The sequence below is a fragment of the Oncorhynchus masou genome, chromosome 14 (assembly GCF_036934945.1).
Source record: "Oncorhynchus masou masou isolate Uvic2021 chromosome 14, UVic_Omas_1.1, whole genome shotgun sequence".
In the NCBI taxonomy this organism is placed as follows: Eukaryota; Metazoa; Chordata; class Actinopteri; order Salmoniformes; family Salmonidae; genus Oncorhynchus; species Oncorhynchus masou.
This window is the reverse complement of record NC_088225.1, coordinates 10,879,230-10,897,434: the sequence shown is the minus strand read 5'-3', so window position 1 is coordinate 10,897,434 and position 18,205 is coordinate 10,879,230. Positions and strand designations below refer to the sequence as shown.

The 18,205-nt window shown below is 44.6% G+C and overlaps 2 protein-coding genes across 6 annotated transcripts in view; one reads left to right on the top strand and one right to left on the bottom strand.

The window, feature by feature from the left end:
- The first annotated feature begins 1,311 nt into the window (after positions 1 to 1,311).
- Positions 1,312 to 10,195, top strand: LOC135554189 (transmembrane ascorbate-dependent reductase CYB561). 3 transcript variants are annotated; one of them, XM_064986313.1, is made up of 6 exons: positions 1,312 to 1,592; positions 2,440 to 2,653; positions 4,905 to 5,003; positions 7,134 to 7,237; positions 7,440 to 7,597; positions 8,500 to 10,195. In XM_064986313.1, exons 2-6 carry the CDS (start codon positions 2,443 to 2,445, stop codon positions 8,693 to 8,695), a joined length of 768 nt encoding a protein of 255 aa, XP_064842385.1. In that variant the 5' UTR covers positions 1,312 to 1,592; positions 2,440 to 2,442; the 3' UTR covers positions 8,696 to 10,195. The 3 variants fall into 3 exon arrangements, with proteins under 3 accessions (XP_064842385.1, XP_064842384.1, XP_064842386.1); XM_064986312.1 differs by having other exon boundaries at positions 2,436 to 2,653; XM_064986314.1 differs by lacking the exon at positions 4,905 to 5,003 and having other exon boundaries at positions 2,436 to 2,653.
- Positions 10,196 to 10,250: 55 nt separating this feature from the next.
- Positions 10,251 to 18,205, bottom strand: part of LOC135554188 (protein TANC2-like) — a 140,302-nt gene continuing 132,347 nt past the window's right edge. For all 3 annotated transcript variants that reach the window (XM_064986309.1, XM_064986308.1, XM_064986311.1), the window contains 6 exons: positions 17,993 to 18,168; positions 17,643 to 17,775; positions 16,061 to 16,152; positions 15,796 to 15,942; positions 14,713 to 14,813; positions 10,251 to 14,199 (listed from right to left, as the gene is read on the bottom strand). In XM_064986309.1, the coding sequence (XP_064842381.1) occupies positions 12,228 to 14,199; positions 14,713 to 14,813; positions 15,796 to 15,942; positions 16,061 to 16,152; positions 17,643 to 17,775; positions 17,993 to 18,168 (2,621 nt within the window). In that variant the 3' untranslated portion in view covers positions 10,251 to 12,227. The remainder of the gene's footprint in view (positions 14,200 to 14,712; positions 14,814 to 15,795; positions 15,943 to 16,060; positions 16,153 to 17,642; positions 17,776 to 17,992; positions 18,169 to 18,205) is intronic.

The following is an 18,205-nucleotide window of genomic DNA, read 5'->3' as shown; positions in this document are numbered from 1 at the left end:
TGTGACTGCGTGAGAGAGAAGTCTTGCATCTCGCTCATCTCAATATCTGTGGTGCTCCTCGTGGCAACATCATTTCGCGAGGTCTACCTTTAATTAACTAAATGTTCTAATTAATATTATGCATCCAGACAAAATATTTTTTAGACCGATTTGTGGGATAAACCTAGATTTTCAACATTAAACCTAGCAGATGAAGTTGCTAAACTATTCAGATAGCCATGTCCATAATAATTGGCACCCTTGATAAAAATTAGCAAAACATACTGAGCTAGGCTGTATTGTATTCTAAAAAAAACGTGGAAATCATATTAATTTATAATAATACAGTTGCTCAGAGAAAAAAACGTGTTTAACAAGTTAACCCCTGGTTTCAATACACTAGTACCCTCCCCTCGCGATGATAATGACACAGCCTTTTTCTAAAAAGTTTTATGAGATTGGAGAACTCATTGGGAGGGATCTTAGACCATTCCTCCATACAGAATCTTTCCAGATCCTTGATATCCTTCCTCTGCTCTTATGGACTGCCCTCTTCAATTCAAACCACAGGTTTTCAATGGGGTTCAAGCCCAGAGACTGAGATGGCCATTGTAAAATGTTGATTTTGTTGTCAATTAACCATTTCTTTGTGGATTTTAATTAGTGTTTGGGGTTATTGTCTTGCTGGATGGTCCACTTGGCCTCTACCTAGCAGAGGCAACCAGGTTTTGGGCTAAAATGTCTTGGTACTTGGTAAAGTTCATGATGCTGTTGACCTTAACAAGGGCCCCAGGTCCAGTGGAAGCAAAACAGCCCCATAACATCAATGATCTACCACCGTATTTTACCATAGGTTCATAGCCTCGGGAAGTAGGGATGCTAAGGGTGCTGCAGCACCCCCTTAAAAATCATACTAATAATACAATAAAACAAAATATTGATATAAAATATTGATCTATTCTGGATAAAAATTTTCTGGCAAAAATGTTAGTCTGATTAGTCAAAAGACCAATTCGTTTAAAAAGTTCAGAATTGGGCTGTCTGTCTAAACGAGCAGACAAGATCGCACAGCCCATCTTTATCCAATATGCATCAGTATCAATTAAAGCAGTCAACTAATTGGTCATTATGCCTTTTTAATGGATTGTTTTGTTTCAATGCCGGTTCTGCATCTGCAAGGACGCTCTGAGTAGCCAAGGTAATAGACCTTTGGACATTTTCGTCAGTGCGGTGCCAGACATCATCCTCTCTGAAGGCTGTTTGTGCTCCTCCCTCCTCTACATTTGATGCTAATTGAAGGGAAGGGGAGTGTATAACGTATTTCTCTGTCAACTCAACGTTTAGCTGCGCCACTGTTTCTGTCACGACCAGTCGACAGATCCACCCACACGGGCGTTTTTTTTGGAGCGAATAATATAAAGATAAAGCTTATTGTGAAATATTTAGTGGCAGGCCTATGCTATAGGACTTTATGGTGTTTCTTTAGTAATGAGGTAACTACGAAAATTGTAGGCGTATCTAGGAACCAGTCCAAAACACTCAAAAGGAGCGGAACAAGGATATCCACTCCCTCTCAGACTTGCTGGGAAAGCAGGTTATTTGAGGACCAAACGGTAAGTGGAACATGTCCTACCATACGGATGTTTGCGCTTGAAGTTGTATGAGGTTAGGATAGAGCTCCTGGACGTGTGGTATCCAACATTATAGTCGAGGATAGCCTATAAATAGTGTTTTGTTTGTCAATATTTTGCGTGCATTTAATTACATGTCTCACACCATGCGCGATATTTGGTTCTTGTTTCTGACGTGCATTCATCTCATATCCAATCAGTAGCCTAAAATAAGGGTTGTGACGTTTCGTAGCAGGTTAACTATTTTCTAACCCAAATTATTCTAACCTACTAGCTTAATTCTCCTAACCTGCTGCAAAAGTTCTCACACTTTGGATAAACGCTGTCCTACTCTTATAACAAATATTAAACTCAATACACAATCACAATGACACTTTGAATACAGTCATACTCATAGCCTTTAACAAACTGTTATTCAACTGAAGAGCAAACACCTAGTCATGTAAGTGTTTTTCACATGGATGTGATCAAGTTTCCCCAGTTTAGAGCTCTGCAGTCTCCCATCACATCATCAAATAAGCCCAGAAGCAGCGCAGGAAGAGGACGCTTGTGTTTCTCAATCCCGGAGACATGACTAGGCTGAAACAATATTTGGTTATTTCTCTGACTCTTTTAGGTTGGTGACTGGTAAGAGACGAGGTAAAGATTCAGATCACAGGTTTTGTTCATCCATGAGTCAATGGTCTTTTCAGAAAGCTATAGGTGGGATTTAACAGGGGCCTGGAGGTTTTCCTGGTTGTTTCAGTCAGGAAACTAGTCATTATGCTTTTTTTTCCACCACTGGACAAAACCATCATTCTCCCCCTCTCTTTCTATCCCTTCAAGACAGACCATGGAAGATAGCCCTCAGCGGGCTGTGCAAGGCCTGGGCTCCTTCCCGTGGTATGTGGGGGGGACTCAGGTTCTGGGTCTGGCCTGTGTGGTGATCACGGGCGTGTGGATGGGCAGCTATCATGGAGGCTACGCCTGGGATGGTTCAGGACAGGAGTTCAATGTACATCCCCTCTGCATGGTCCTGGGCCTGGTCTTTCTCTATGGAGATGGTAGGGCAGAATTAAACCAACTAAAATTAGAATGAACCATTCCTCCAGGAATTTTGTTAATTAATGGCTCACTGTCCCAGTGATTGAATTGGTAATGTAGCGCAATACAGTAGCTCTCATTACTGCTGCCGTATGTACACAGACAAGGATGGAACACTGGTCACTTTAATAATGTTTACATACAGTTTAACCCACTTAATATGTAAATACTGTATTCTAGTCGAGGCGCATCTTATTTAACTATTGCTGTACATATACTATTAATATCAATGTATTCTTCAGATATTCTATCCATATACTGTCTATACATCCCATCATACATGTATACAATGTTGAGTCCGGTGTATATATCTCACACACACACAGGACTCGACATTGCTAGTCCTAATATTTCTTCACTTTACTTTTAGTTTTGTGTGTATTGTTAGATATTATTGCACTGTTGGGGCTAGGAAAACGAGCATTTTGCTACACCCGCAATAACATCTGCTAAATATATGTATGCAACCAAAATAATTTGATTTACTGGTAGCATGGAGAGATGGCGGTAAATGAACAGAGGGAAGCTGAAGCCACAGTGTGTCTTTGAGCCACAATGGCAGTTGTCTTCTCTGTCTGCTCTGTTAGCCCAGGGGTCTTCTGACCTATTGCATTAGTGTGATGCTAAGCTAATGCTACACAGGGCTCAGGCAAAGGCCTAAGGGCACACCCTGCAACAGGAATACATCCTAATGCTATTAAGGTGGGAGGAGCCAAGACTATTTTTTGTTTGTTTCTAGGCTGTTGTTTTTCCCCCTCTGTGTGAGAGAAATGACTATTGCAGGGATTTGTTCCCATAAATAGTACTATGATAAAGTCCAGTTCTCTGCTGCCTGTGACTGGAACGAATTGCAAAAATTGTTGAAGTTGGAGACTTCTCTCCCTCACCAACTTTAAACATCTATCTGAGCAGCTAACCGATCGCTGCAGCTGTCCATAGTCAATCGGTAAATTTACCTACCTCATCCCCATACTGTTTTTATTTATTTACTTTTCTGCTCTTTTGCACACCAGTATCTCTACCTGCACATGACCATCTGATCATTTATCACTCCAGTATTAATCTGATAAATTGTAATTTTTCACCTACCTCCTCATGCCTTTTGCACAATGTATATAGACTCTTTTCTTTTCTTTCTATGTTATTGACTTGTTTATTGTTTACTCCATGTGTAACTCTGTGTTGTCTGTTCACACTGCTATGCTTTATCTTGGCCAGGTCGCAGTTGTAAATGAGAACTTGTTCTCAACTAGCCTACCGGGTTAAATAAAGGTGAAATAAACATTTAAAAAATAAACACTTACTGGAAAACAGTTGCAATGAAAGCAAAAGTTTTCCATTGGTCCCTGAATTCTGACTGTAATGACAAAAATAAGTTATTCAGCCACTGACAATAATGTAAATAAAATCTCCTTTGTGGTGTCAAATAAAACAGCTGCTTGTTAAGTCAGCTGTAGCCTTTTGATTCCTAACCTTGCGACAGCAATTGAATTAGGACATTAAACTAATGTTCTCTTAGCCATTAGTGTGAGCGGTCAGTCCAAATGGAGCTGAAATTAAAACACCCTCCAGGGAAACCAGCTGTCCTTAGTGGGATCGGGAGACACACAGCAAATACATTTTGCCTGGAACGTTGTTTGTGTTTCTGCAAGGTTAATGTCTTAATAATTGTAATAATACAGGAACTCAGTTGAAGAGTTGTTTGTTGTGTTCTCTTAGCATTTCTGCAACATTTTTATGCTAACCAACCCTCTTGGTGGCAGCGACTTGTCAAGTGTTTGAAAATGCATTCCAGTGGTCTTGTTGAATGACTTCTGCCCCACTCAAAGCCTCAGCTTACTTAACCTTCACCTCAAGCTCACTGGGACTAAAACACCTCCATAACTACCCTGATTCACCCTTTCTTTTGTAGCCTCATACCTGTTATTGCCCTTGGTGTGATTATGGTACTATGACAAAAGTAATGACTAACCTTTTAAATGGTTACAGCAGATTAAGGTGCAAAAGCAATGCTTTGACGGTTAACTGTTTTATTTCAAATTAGTGTATAATCATGTTACAATTAATTTACATATTCCATGTACTACGTGTGAACGTTGTAAAGTCTGATCACTGTATATTTAGACAGACTTCATTATTATCATGTTGTGGAAATGATTCTATTTGAATAGTCTTATGTGAATGTTAACCGGCCTTGTTTGTCTCTCACAGCGATCCTGGTGTACAGAGTATTTAGGAATGAAAGCAAACGCAACGTCAAGGTTCTCCATGCTGTGCTCCACCTTCTTGCCCTCATTATCAGCATAGTGGGTAAGGCCTGTGTGGGTGTCTGCCTATGGACAAGACTTGTTGTTTTGACCCTTTCCCCTTGAACCCAAACATTCTAAACTAATTTAAATTCGTAGCTATTGTGTATAAAAGGAAGATGCCTAACCTAGCTAGTTGAAAATATTATATATATGTGACATGTCTTACATGGTGGGGCAAACAAGTGGACTTATCTATCGGAGGGTCATAAATAGGTTTTCTAGGGCCAGATCAGTCATTCAGACTAGAGGTTGACCGATTAATCGGCTTGGCCTACTAATTAGGGCCGAGTTCAAGTTTTCATAACAATCGATAATCGGCCTTTTTGGATGCCGATTACATTGCAATCCATGAGGAGACTGCGTGGCAGGCTGACCACCTGTTACACCAGTGCAGCATCAAAAGGACCTTGTGGCAGCAAGGAGCCAAGGTAAGTTGCTAGCTAGCATTAAACATATCTTATAAAAAATATTCACAATTACTAGTTAACTACCTTGTCTTGCGTTGCAGTGCCTGTTAATTTATCATCGAATCACAACCTACTTCAACTTCGCCAAACAGATGACTTAACAAAAGCTAATTTGTGAAAAAAGCACAATCGTTGCACAACCATAAACATCAATGCTTTAAAATCAATACAAGTATATATTTTAAGAAATTCATGTTAGCAGGTAATATTAACTAGGGAAATTGTCACTTCTCTTGCGTTCAGTGCAAGCAGAGTCAGGGTATATGCAGCCATTTGGGCCGCCTGGCTCGTTGCTAACTGTGTGAAGACAATTTCTAACAAAGACCGTAATTAATTTGCCAGAATTTAACATAATTATGATGTAACATTGAAGGTTGTGCAATGTAACAGCAATATTTAGACTTGCCACCCGTTCGATAAAATACGGAACGGTTCCGTATTTCACTGAAACTTTTTGTTTTCGAAATGATAGTTTCCGGATTTGACCAGATTAATGACCAAAGGTTCGTATTGCTGGGTTTATTATAATTAAGTGTATGATTTGATAGAGCAGTCTGACTGAGCGGTGGTAGGCAGCAGCAGGCTCGTAAGCATTCATTCAAACGTCATTTTACTGCGTTTGCCAGCAGCTCTTAGCAATGCTTGAAGCACAGCGCTGTTTATCACTTCAAGCCAATCAACTCCCGAGATTAGGCTGGCAATACTATAGTGCCTATAAGAACATCCAATAGTCAAAGGTATATGAAATACAAATGGTATAGAGAGCCCTATAACTACAACCTAAAACTTCTTACCTGGGAATATTGAAGACTCATGTTAAAAGGAACCACCAGCTTTCATATGTTCTCATGTTCGGAGCAAGGAACTTCAGCGTTATATTTTTTACATGGCAAATATTGCACTTTTACCTTCTCCAACACTAATATTTAAACCAAATTGAACAGGTTTCATTATGAGACTGAATTTATTTTCTTTATGTATTATATTAAGTTAAAATAAGTGTTCGTTGATCATTCAGTATTTTTGTAATTGTCATTATTACATATGTATAGAAATAAAAATCGGCCGACTAATCGTTATCGGCTTTTTTTTTGTCCAATCGGCATTGAGAAATCATAATAGATCGACCTCTAATTCAGGCCCACAGCTAGGGTAGACGCACAGATCATCGTTATTTTGTTCAAGTTCGCTAAGAGATGGTGAGCCAAGAGATGGTGAGGAGAAACTAATGGTGATGGCATGGCTCCTCAAAATATAAGGGAACTGGCAAAAAGAAGTACGAATGTAGTAGGCTATGAACATGGGTAACATGAGATGACTGCGCATGCTAACCACGAATCAGTGGTGCGGCATGGGAGTGTAAAGCTGAATCACAGTAGCCTGCGTCATGTACTGAGGTCTGGAGTAGTCATGGAAACAGGCAGGTGTCTCCAAACCGGTCATCAATGTAAATGCTGCAATCTGGCTTCAGGCAATCCTTACTGACTCAAACATTTGGTTTGCAAGCAGGGTCATCATGCCCTCATATCCATACATGGAGGCAGGTAAAAACCCCCACTAAAGAGTAACATTCATTGATTATGTACCAAGTCATAATTGATCAACATAGTTCTATACAAAATGAATGGGAAAGATTGACAGCATGTCTCATTGCATCTCCTCAGGTATCGTGGCTGTGTTTGACTTCCATAATCATAACAAGATCCCCAACATGTACTCCCTCCACAGCTGGTGTGGCATGCTCACCTTTGTTCTCTTCTCTGTACAGGTCAGCCCTCGCCTCTCCTGTGCACACATGCAGTCACGCGCACACACAAAAACCAAGCTAATAATTTCAACTTTTTCTTTGTATCAGAATACCAATTAATGTATTGTTTGCACTGAGAACCTAGCTGTATACAGGCAGTAGCTCTCATATTGCGTTCTAATAGGCATAATCGTTTAATAACGTTGGTCCTCTACTCCCTCAGTGGCTGATGGGGCTTGGTTTCTTCCTCTTCCCTGGGACGTTAATGGCGCTGCGGAGCTGGTACCTGCCACTACATGTCTTCTTTGGGCTGGCCATGCTCGCCATGTCCCTAGCCACCTGCCTATTAGGCATTTCAGAGAAATTGTTTTTCAGTATCCAGTGAGTATTACTATGCAGGGGCTCCGTTACAATATACTACCACTACGTACAATTAAGAAATGTATACAAATGGCTTGGATTTGAAGTGGTATGCTAAAATACAGAAATGCACACATATTGGGTGCAAAGTCATTTGTTGGGCCTCCCGAGTGGTGCAAGGCAGTGCATCAGTGCCACTAGAGATTCTGGGTTCGATTCCAGGTTCTGTCGCAGCCAGCCGCGACGGGGAGACCCATGGGGCGGCGCACAATTGGCCCAGAGTCGTCCGGGTTAGGGGAGGGTTTGGCCGGCAGGGATGTTCCTGTCCCATCGTGCACTAGCGACTCTTGTGGCGGGCCAGGTGCAGTGCACACTGACGCCAGGTGTGCTGTGTTTCCTCTGACACATTGGTGCGGCTGCCTTCCGAGGGGTAAGTGGCCGTTGTGTCAAGAAGCAGTGCGGCTTGGGTTGTGTTTCGGAGGACGCACGGCTCCCGAGTCCGTAAGGTAGTTGCAGTGATGAGACGACCAATTGGATACCATGAAAACAGGGTTAAAAAAAAGGTCATATGGTAAGAGACGTGCCAGATGTTCAAGTCAGTGGTGTGTTTGTCACTTTGGATGATGTTGAAGTGCTACTACTTTGCCCAGCTCTACCCTGCTAAATCATAGGGGAGTTAATTATTGTACAGGGTTTTTGTGGAAAGCTGGGTTTTTGCTGTCTGGGCTATCTTTATGACAATGTGGTCAGACATGGATTTTAATGATGTTGAGTCTTTGCACATGATGACTCATTCTCCTGTTTGGTGCCATATGTTATGCTTAAGATCCTCTTGATAAGTCACATGGAAATATAACTAATGATTCTTTGTACTGTATCATAAAACTCCATTATGATATAATACAAATCTTTTTTCTTCCCAGACACACATATTCACAGTTTGCCCCAGAGGGGATCCTTGGTAACATGCTAGGACTGCTGCTAGTAGCATTTGGGATTCTGGTAGGCTACGTGGTGACACGTGAGGACTTCAGGAGACCCCCGCACCCAGAGGAAGAGGCTTTATCTGTGCACTTTAAGACCCTGACTGAGGGGCGAGGGAGCCCCACCTCACCTTAAACCAGGAAACACTCCTGTGTGCTCAGGCTTTTATTTAAAACATGTTATTTTTTTTAAAATCTGGTGTATATGAGCTGGGCTGGAACAAAAGCCTACACACCCAGTATCTCTCCAGGACCAGCTGGACATCTGGCTGATGATGCTGCCTTTATTTCATGTCACATCGAGCTGTTCTACACCCCCTTTTGATGAAATGGAGGTATGACAGGATTTATTTGACTGCTGCCACAGATTAGTGCCATATTAGGGCTCTAAAAACAAAATAGCCTTTGCTAAGTGTTCGGTGAGGACAAAGCCAGTTAGTTGTGCCTTCATCTAGGGTAGTAGGGTTATACTTTGTTTAACAAGGAGTAACTTCCAAGTTTGTGATAAATGAAGGAGTTGTGCAGTTCATTCAGGAATATGTTCATTATATTGTTATGTTCATCAAAATATTGAATGAATCTGTTGGCAGTGTTGAATTTATGATAAAGGATGCACAAAGTTGTAACTGAACAATGCCTGGATTGTTGGGGTTGAATTACCCCTAGGCACTCTTGAAGCAGCTTCTTCACCAGGGATTCCCAAGCCCCCCCCCCCCCCAGAAGTTTCACCCCTAAAGCACATCTGGCTTGGTTCCTTGACTAATTGAATCAGGTGTGCCAGTTAAAATGTCTGTGAGGGCCCTAGGAGAGAGTTGGGAAACCTGCTACCACCTATCCAATAGTTTCAGGCAATTGGATTATATTTTAGCATTGGGTATTTCAAAACAGAAAATTACCCAATCAAGATTAAAAGTGATTAGGATACTCTGTAGAGCATTGCGCTTGTAGGATAGTGGGTTCGATTCCCGGGACCACCCATATGTAAAAAAATAAATGTATGCATAACTAAGTCGCAAATTTTGATCACACTTGATGGGTGGAAGGCACTACAACCAAGACATTTTGAAGGTGGGGAGGTTTAAACGTTCCTTTTGTTAAATCAACTGCAGTATAGGTATGTGGTCAGTAATATTGAGAAGTGTCAAATAAATGCATGTTCTGTGATATGCAAACATTTTATCTTAGTTACTTTGTTTCACTATGACAGTGTAGAAGTAGTCATGACCTGTAGAGGGCAAGGTGTAGGCCTACTCAAAATCCTGTGAGTGTAATATTGCAGGAACTCATCTTTTTTTGGAAAACCCCCCAGCTCAATTGATATCTTGATTTACAGAATCATTTTTCTGGGGTCAATTTGGTAATAAATGTAAAATGCTCAGAGCTAGTGTAATAGAAGGGAGTTAATTGGATTTAAAGCTGCTTATATCTGTGTCGATGGTTTTGGTGTGTCGATGGTTTTGGTGTATGAATGTTATGTATTGTAATTTGCTTTGTTCAAAGCATCTACTTGTCCGAATAATTGAACTAAGATTACTTGATTCAATATCGCTGCCTCTTTTTACTTGTGGAAACTTGTTCTATACAATTATTAAACCTATATTGCCTTCCTATTACTTATTAAAGATGCATGACTCAATAGGTGTTTGTTAGTCTGTGTCAACGAGACGTTGCTACTGATGGTGTGAACAAGCTAAAAGTAAGAGCCGACCCACATTTATTTTCCTTGAAGTGGTAACCAGTTTTAAATAAGTACATTTTACAATTGCATGTTTCTTATTACCTTCTCGTTTCAAAAACACCACAACTCACACATACAGACAATTTACAGAACTCTGCTCAGCAAGCCCAAAAAAACTATTAAAAAAAGATTTGCCTCCCTCGCAGAGAACAAACATGCATTTCTATGCAGCACAGCATGTACAATTATTTACACAAACATATAAAAAAAAGTTTATTGAAAATAAATGTTATTTTGGGTGTTAATCCAGACATGAGAGGGTATTGACTGTAGGGATAAGTCCCTCCTGCAACAGGCTCAGATGTAGGGTTAACCTTTGGATGCACCGCTTGTTAATATCAATCAACTGGCTCATTCACTTCCTGGTTGGAGTGTTTATGAACAGTCTGATCAGAGGCTCCACCTATTACCAAACAATCAAGCACACCCATACACAGTAAATAATTATAAATACAAATAAAACTGTTAGCCTAAAGTTTTGACATTTTAAAGTAACAAATGACTGAGTAAAAATGACAATGAAGACTACAGTAAGTAAAAATGTAAACTTCACAGATAAGGGGTTCATGTGTTCTTGTAAGAGAAGTATCTGTTTAACTGATTGTTGTTCATACTAAGTGTCAGTAAGGGATAAAGGGCATTACCAAACGGGTGGGTAAACTGCACTGTAATTGTGTTGCCTGAAATCCATCACAATTGACAACCTTGTATAGATAGATCATAATCTAGTCCAACCATGTAATGTAGCCTAGTCTTGACACCACTTTCTTCAGTGTATTTTTTCAAAACATATCTAGTTTCATGAAAATGCACTAAAGAAAGTGTAACCAAAATGTAGACGTTGGATGGTTTTGTACGTTTCTGAATATATCGGCTGACTACAATTGATTACTCTGTTTACACCCTTAACCTAAATATTAGCTTTGGACCCATTTCTGTTCTATATTGAAGACAACGTCTGACCACCTAATTTTCATTGTTTTATGGATGGAAAAAATAGTCCTTCAATGACCACTTGGGTCATTTGAAGTCGTGTGCATGCAGCCAACATCTTTGACCCTTTAGTGGCCAAAAGTGTATGTAGTACAGTGTTATGTTTGAATAACTTCAGATTTGGCTGGTAGAGATAATTCAACTGTAATAGGAAACATTCAAGTTATTGGAAAATAAGAAATGCCCGTTTCCCAAAAGCTTCACAAAGCCTGCTGCATATCACTTCTTGAGCAAAGAAAAAAAAATACAATCCAATGGAAATAATATATATAATGTATTTACAAACATAACTTAAATGATAAATATTACTTTTTTTGTGTTGCTTTTCCTATGTACAAGTATGTTGAAGTCTCTTTTCAGTCACATTTACAGCAGAGAACATGGCCGCCCTTCACTAAGATGACCTTCTATTGAGTTGTTCTGAAGAAGGCATTGAGAGTTTGGACTTCAACAGGTTAAGCAGGGAAGTGCCCATGGCTTGAGTGTGACCATCCCAGGACAGGCATTCAAGGGCAGGGAGAAAACTGCAGGCAGCAGTCTCCCCTGCTTGAGATCTGGAGGTTTCCAGGTCAGGGTGTGTGGTATTAGTCCTCCTACATGCTTTTCCAACAGACTCCAGTTCCTAAAGTTGTGGATCATCCCTGTCCCTTCCACTTTGACTATACAAACTACTCTGCAAACAGAAGGCCAACATATTCTGGTGTACTGGAGGTGTTGGATTCACCTGGCAAACTGCAGTTTTAGGATTTCTTGTATTCATCCATAGTAAATGGCTGTGAAGGACAGAGGCAAAGAAGATGCATGGGAGGAGAGTTTAAATGTGTTTGTCTGCAGTAGTGTTGCCTTCCCAGTCTCATCACATACCCTTGGGGTTGTCTCTAAGTCATTGCAAATCAAAATATCTGCAGGCTTATCAGTCCTCTCCCTCAGTCCCTCCCTAAACGTTTGACTCCACGAAAGGTCTCTTTGGTTTGATAGGGGACGTTGGGCCCTGCCTGTCCCTGGAGTGCTGCATGTACTCGCTGTCCTGGTAGGCCTGGGCCACAGGCAGCGTCCGGGCCACCTTGACGTCTGGGTAGGATGGCGTCTGGCTCACACGGCCCATGCCATCTGCCCTGCCATCCCGTGAGCTGTTAGCTGGTGGCTGGTAGTAGTCATCGTCCAGGAGGTGTCCGTTGTGGGCATTGTTGGTGCGGTTGTAGTAGGCGATGTGTCCCAGGCTGGGCTGTTGGCTGTAGCCATGCTGATGGCCAATGTTCCCTGGAGACGTGGTGGAGCTTGTCACTACCGTGTCCAGGGAAGAGATGGCCCAGGAGCGCCCTATCGTCTGCGGTTGTGGTGGCAGGTACTGGTGAGTCCGCGCCGTCTTGTCGACAACGCCCATGAAAGGTGTATTTCTGGAGCGGAGTGCCTTGTCTGGGTACGTCCCTCCCACCACCCTTATGTCGCTGCACTGCGGAGGAGACACAGGCGAGAGGTCGTCGCAGTAGACGCTACCATCCTCGTAGGACAGCTGTAGAGGGATTTCCATCTGCTGGGCTGAGGTGGAGCCACGGAAGCCGGGGGCTAGATTAGCTGCAGAGACCCCACCCAGGCTTGTGTTGGAGGGGGAGAAGCGGAGGCCTACGCTCTGGGAGTGCATGAGGGGCCGGGGAGTGGGTGCGTGTGGCTTTTGCTCTGCGTTGGTGGCACTGACAGGTCGGCGCAGGCCGTGGTGGTTCTCCGGTGATCCCAGCGCCGCCTGGTGCTCCATCTCTAACTCCATCTCCATCTGAGGTGAGACAGGGTAGTACGCTGCCGACTGGCTGCGGCTGATCTGGGGGGCCTGGCTGTAGCGCGGACCTCCAGGCCGGTAAGCTGAGGAGGGCCGCTGGGGGAGCTCGTCCTCCATTGGGACCATCTGGATCCCACCATGTTGGTACAGTGCTCCTGCACTGAGGCTGGCCTGCACCTGCAGCGTGGGCCTCCCTTCCAGGGCACTGGGGTATATATTCACCCCGTCCCCCAGCTCGGCCAGGTCGGGGGGGAGGCGGGTGCTCATGGAGTGGGCCATCTGGCTGTACGCACTGGTGCCCAGCACAGCACTGGAGTGCACAGCGGAGCTGGGCTGGTTGGTGCGTACGATCTGGGCCTTGGCAGGCTGCAGCCACTGGCCCTGCTGGGGAGGCTGCTGCTGGGAGGGCAGCTGGAAGGAGCGCTGGCTGCTCATCTTAGACAGCGGAGACTTCGGCCGGCCGGGTATCTGCTCCGACTGGTAGCGGGCTGAGGCCGACTGTGGCCGGTACAGACCTCCTCCGCTCTCTGAGGTGGGGCTGGCGTGGTACTGCCCCCGGCGGAGAGGCGAAGGTGGTGGGCTGAAGTTGTACTGCGTAGCGGAAGCCTGGTGGGCTGTGGAGGTGTGCGGAGGGCTAGGCCGGTAGTGGGAGCTCTGGTGCGTCGGGGAAAGTGATGGGGAGGAGGACTGGTAGCCTTGGCGTGTGGGGGAGGACATGGAAGGGGGGCTAGGGGGCAGCTCGAAAGCCTGGACTATGGAGGGGCCTCCGGAGAGGTAGGGCGAGTTGCGGTGGCCCGGGGAGGGCAGCAGGCTCTGGATGAGGGGCAGGCCAGAGGGGCTTGAGCGGGGCTCGGGAGTCATGCCCATGGGCAGGCTCTCTAGGTCCTGCTCCAGGTAGTCCTCGTCCTCTTCAAACAGGTCCTGCACTGGCTGCATGTCCTCCAGGCGGGGCTCCAGGGACTGGGGAGGGGGTGGGGCCTGCTCTTTGGGAGGGGATGGGGGAGGGTCCAGCTCCTGTTGCTCCTCAAACTGAAGACACTCCTCCTCCACCCTCTGCAGCAGGCGCTGGATCTCCCGGTTGTTGGGGCAAAGGAGGGTGGCCTCATTCAGGTCCTCCAGTGCTGCGTGGAACTGCCTGAGGTGGATACAAAAGGGGGTGAAGAGGGGAATATCAAGAGAGAAAAGAGGGAGATTGAGAAAGAAGAGAAAACATTATGAGGGAGGAGCAGGAGAGGTGGAGGAGGTACAGATGAGCACGACAAAGCATGAAACCAAAGACTGAGGGAGTAGCATGTGGTCAAAATGACAGCACCACAACTGTTCAAACTACTTGCCCTCGCATAGTAGTCAGGCAAAGTATACTAAAACATTAAAAAAATGAGCCATGACAATGAGCAAGAGAATGAACAAGTCATAGGGCTAATGTGATACAGGATGTGTAAGCAGACATAAAAACCACTCAACATGACATAGGGTGAAAAACATGGCCAAAATGCTCATGAACTCTATGTCCCCCTGTAGTCATCTGTTGACAGTGCATTGGAAACCTGGTGATCATGTGACATGAGAGGGCCCAATTGGATCCTAAGGCTGAGCTCACTCTGCGCTAGGCCTCCGCCTCCCTGTTCCCCCCCATCGCTACGGTTACCTGCTGCTGCGCTTGGCACGGGCTCTGGCGTAAAAGGCCTCGTACGATTTGGATTTCAACTCTAGCGCCTTGGTAGCAAACTCCTCAGCCATCCCAAAGTCCTGCAAGCAACAACAGCAACAGGGCCGACAGTCATTCACAGAGCCACGCGTGGAGCGGTACATGAGTCAGAAATGAGTCAAGAGGTGAGTCAAAAATGAGTCAAGAGATTAATGGAAAAAAGGTTATAGATGAGTCGTACATAGAACCATGTACAGAGTGAAACATGAGTCATTCAGGAGTCTTGTATCAGTCATACATATAACCATACAGAGTAAAACAGAAGTGAATAACTGAGTCGATGAGATCGATGGAAACTTGGGTTCAGATAGAAGACACCCAAGAAAAAAAAACTGAAAGACAAATGGACGACACTGACAAATAAAAAATAATACAACACCCATGAAAGGTGTCCATGACGATACCATGTAAATTGAGCAATTAAAAACATTGATATGAACAAACACAGGACACAGACTTTGAGACATACAAACACAATAGACAAACACATTCACACGCACAGAAACCGCTGTTGCACTGCTCTGTCATTAGAACCTCAGCTGGCCACTATGTTCTGACCCAAACCAACCTCCCCTTGCACCTCCTCTAAAGTTACCAGAGCTACAAACACAAACCAAAACCAAGCCAACTATAAGAGGGAATGGAAGATGCAGGGATATGGGCCGAGGTTAGATGAGGCTAGAGTTGAGGGAGATTTACCTTCAGCTATTAAGTTTGATCTACTGTACATTTGTGCACAATATCGCTGTCAACCTTTTGAAACCAATATTTTTACACTGCTTAAATCCGCGTGCGGTTTTATAATCTATCAGAGGAGCTAAATATCTTTGTTTGGGTTGTTGTATTGTAAGCACAATGAACAAGCATACATCCCAATGAGGGATAATAAAGTTGTTTTGTATTGTAATGTCTTGGTAAACCTTGCAGATGGTAATGCTGTTGAGTGTAAGCAAAAAAAAGCATCTCCAGTCACAGCCAGGTGGGGTGAGGGGATAGAGGAGGGTGCAGTGGAGTGTCACTCACATTCATTTTCCTCCGACAGCGGGACAGGTTGAGGAGGAGGGACACCTTGAGCTCTCTGAAGGTCTTGAGGTCCTCGCTGAAGCCCTCGCGGGGGAACTTCTTTAAGGCGTACTGGTACCGCTGGGCCGCCTCCTTCACTTTACCTTTCTACAGGACGGGTAGAAGAACAACCCTCAGAAAGGCGAGAGACTAGCACGGTTTGGCACCACAACAGTAGCCCTCAATGACCACTGTGCTATATTGCTATATTCTAGGAAGGGCTGACCTTGTAGAAGCCATCTCCTTCCTCTATCAACTTGCTGAGCAGGACGATCATGATGTCGGGTTTGGAGGTGGCCATGGCCCAGGTGGCCGGACCTGGCGGAAGACAGCAGGGGGCATGATGGGTAACGGGAAGTGACCGGAGGAGAGAGGAGGGTGGCAATGACAGGAAGAGGGGGCGTGTCTCAGAGTACAAGGACCGACAATGAGAAGGACGAGAGAGAAAGGAGTAGGGTGAAGTTGCCCCTAGACGCTGATCTAAGGTCTGTTTTGTTTTTTCCCTCCATTAATGGTTTACGTTAGCATTTGGAGAGAGCAAACTGATCCTAGATCTGTAGGTAGGGGCAAATTCACCTCGGAGTGGAGCGAAACCAGTTGAGAGGTCGAGATGATGAAGCTCTACCCAAGATAAATATGGCGTGACTTACTGAGACAGACAGGTTTGGGGTTTCTTTGCCCCTGCATGTGCCATTTAAGCGCTCAGTTAACAGATGGATACATAGATATTGATGTCATACCTGGTGCAGGAAGGATCTGACTCAAGTACAGAATCAATAACTTAATCTCTAGTAAACCACTGGGAAAACAATCAACTTATTTATGCGCCAATGCCAATCTCACCCAACATGAATATACAATAGTATCTCATTATTAGCCAGAGTTATTCTGTGTTATTCTGCATGCTATGTGTACAGGGGACAGGCAAGCACAAGCCATGCCAGAGCAGAGGGGGTTCACACATGCATTTATGGCTTCCCACCAGCAGGGGGAATGCATGGACTGTGGGCCTTGTGGTGTTTGTCTCAATCTCTTATCGGGCAGTGGATGACTTGAATGGTTAGCTCACTTCACAAAGCCACATATAAAGAGAAAGGAGGGTAAAAAAAGAGGATGAGAGAGTGAGATCAGAGATGTATACAGAGAGAGGGCAAACTGTGTGTTACCTCGCGGTCGGCTGGGAAGAGTCTGATATCCTGATTACGGAGAGGGGGCGGAGCCAGGGTTATGAGTGACAGGTTAGAGAAGGGAGTTCGGTGGGTGAAATGAGAGGAAACATAATGGAACCAACCCAATAAGAGGAACCAAGAGAGAGTGTGTGTGTGTGTGTGCGAGAAAGTGAAAAGTGAGTAGGGAGGAAGGAGTGAGTGAGATGAAGAAAAGAACAGAAAGAGGCAGAAGTGAGAAGCTGTGGCCAAAAAAGTGTGTCAGCAAAAGAAAAAGGTGCAACAGCAATGTCAGCAGCAGTAGGAGCAGAGGGAGGGGCCTCACATCCACCATTATAAACGTGGTGGAAACAGAGGAGGGGGGTTAGTGGTGACTGGGGAGGAAGGCATGGCGAAGCCTTGGTGAGCACCAAACCACATAGGGAAGAGATTCAGGCAGTAGTTGACAACATTCTAGGAGTCAATGGCCACTATAGTCCTACCGAGGGGAAACACCAGTATACTGAATAGAACTGTAACTGACTAAAGTTGTAGCTAAACCACTGAAGCTACAGTAGAACAATATTGCACAATTAGAAGACAGTCCTTTACACCAGTGTTTTTAAATCTGTGTGTGACTAGTGACCTCTAGTCAGTTCGTACCCATCTTGGCTCCCTTCTTGAGCAGAGCCACCACCACAGAGGTGTTCCTGCAGCCCACGGCCCGGTCCAGAGGTCGCATCCCACTGTAGTCCACATGCTCTATCATCGCCCCGTGGTCCACCAGATACTGCACCTGGAGACAGACAGACGGGGGATAAGAGAGGGAAGATGGGAGTTAAAGGATGAAGAAAATCTGAGGGGGAAAATTAAGAGGAGGAGGAGAGAAAGAACAGAAGAGCATTCTTCCTTCAGGTACTTATTCCAATCAACGAATCAATCAAAAGTTAAAACGTTCTCCGTGCTGCACTGCCATGGGGAGGTCATCAACGTGGTGACCAGCGACCACTTACCACTTCTGAGTCTCCGTAGAAAGAGGCCAGGTCCAGGGGGGTGCGTCCACTCTTATCGGCGTGGGCGGTGGCCGCACCTCTCTCAACCAGGCAGCGCACCAATGGCATGTGGCCCTTCAGACACGCCCAGCTCAGAGCAGTCAGACCCTCCTTGTCCATCAGGGCCAGAGACGCACCTGCAAGAGGGGGTTAAAGGTCATGTTTCCATGGCAG

Bases quoted from the DNA above. Each gene is read 5' to 3' on its own strand.
- LOC135554189 (XM_064986313.1), top strand. From the start codon at position 2,443: ATGGAAGATAGCCCTCAGCGGGCTGTGCAAGGCCTGGGCTCCTTCCCG. The intron at 2,654-4,904 runs GTAGGGCAGAAT...TGTCTCTCACAG, and splicing joins GGTCTTTCTCTATGGAGATG to CGATCCTGGTGTACAGAGTA. The intron at 7,598-8,499 runs GTGAGTATTACT...TTTTCTTCCCAG, and splicing joins AAATTGTTTTTCAGTATCCA to ACACACATATTCACAGTTTG.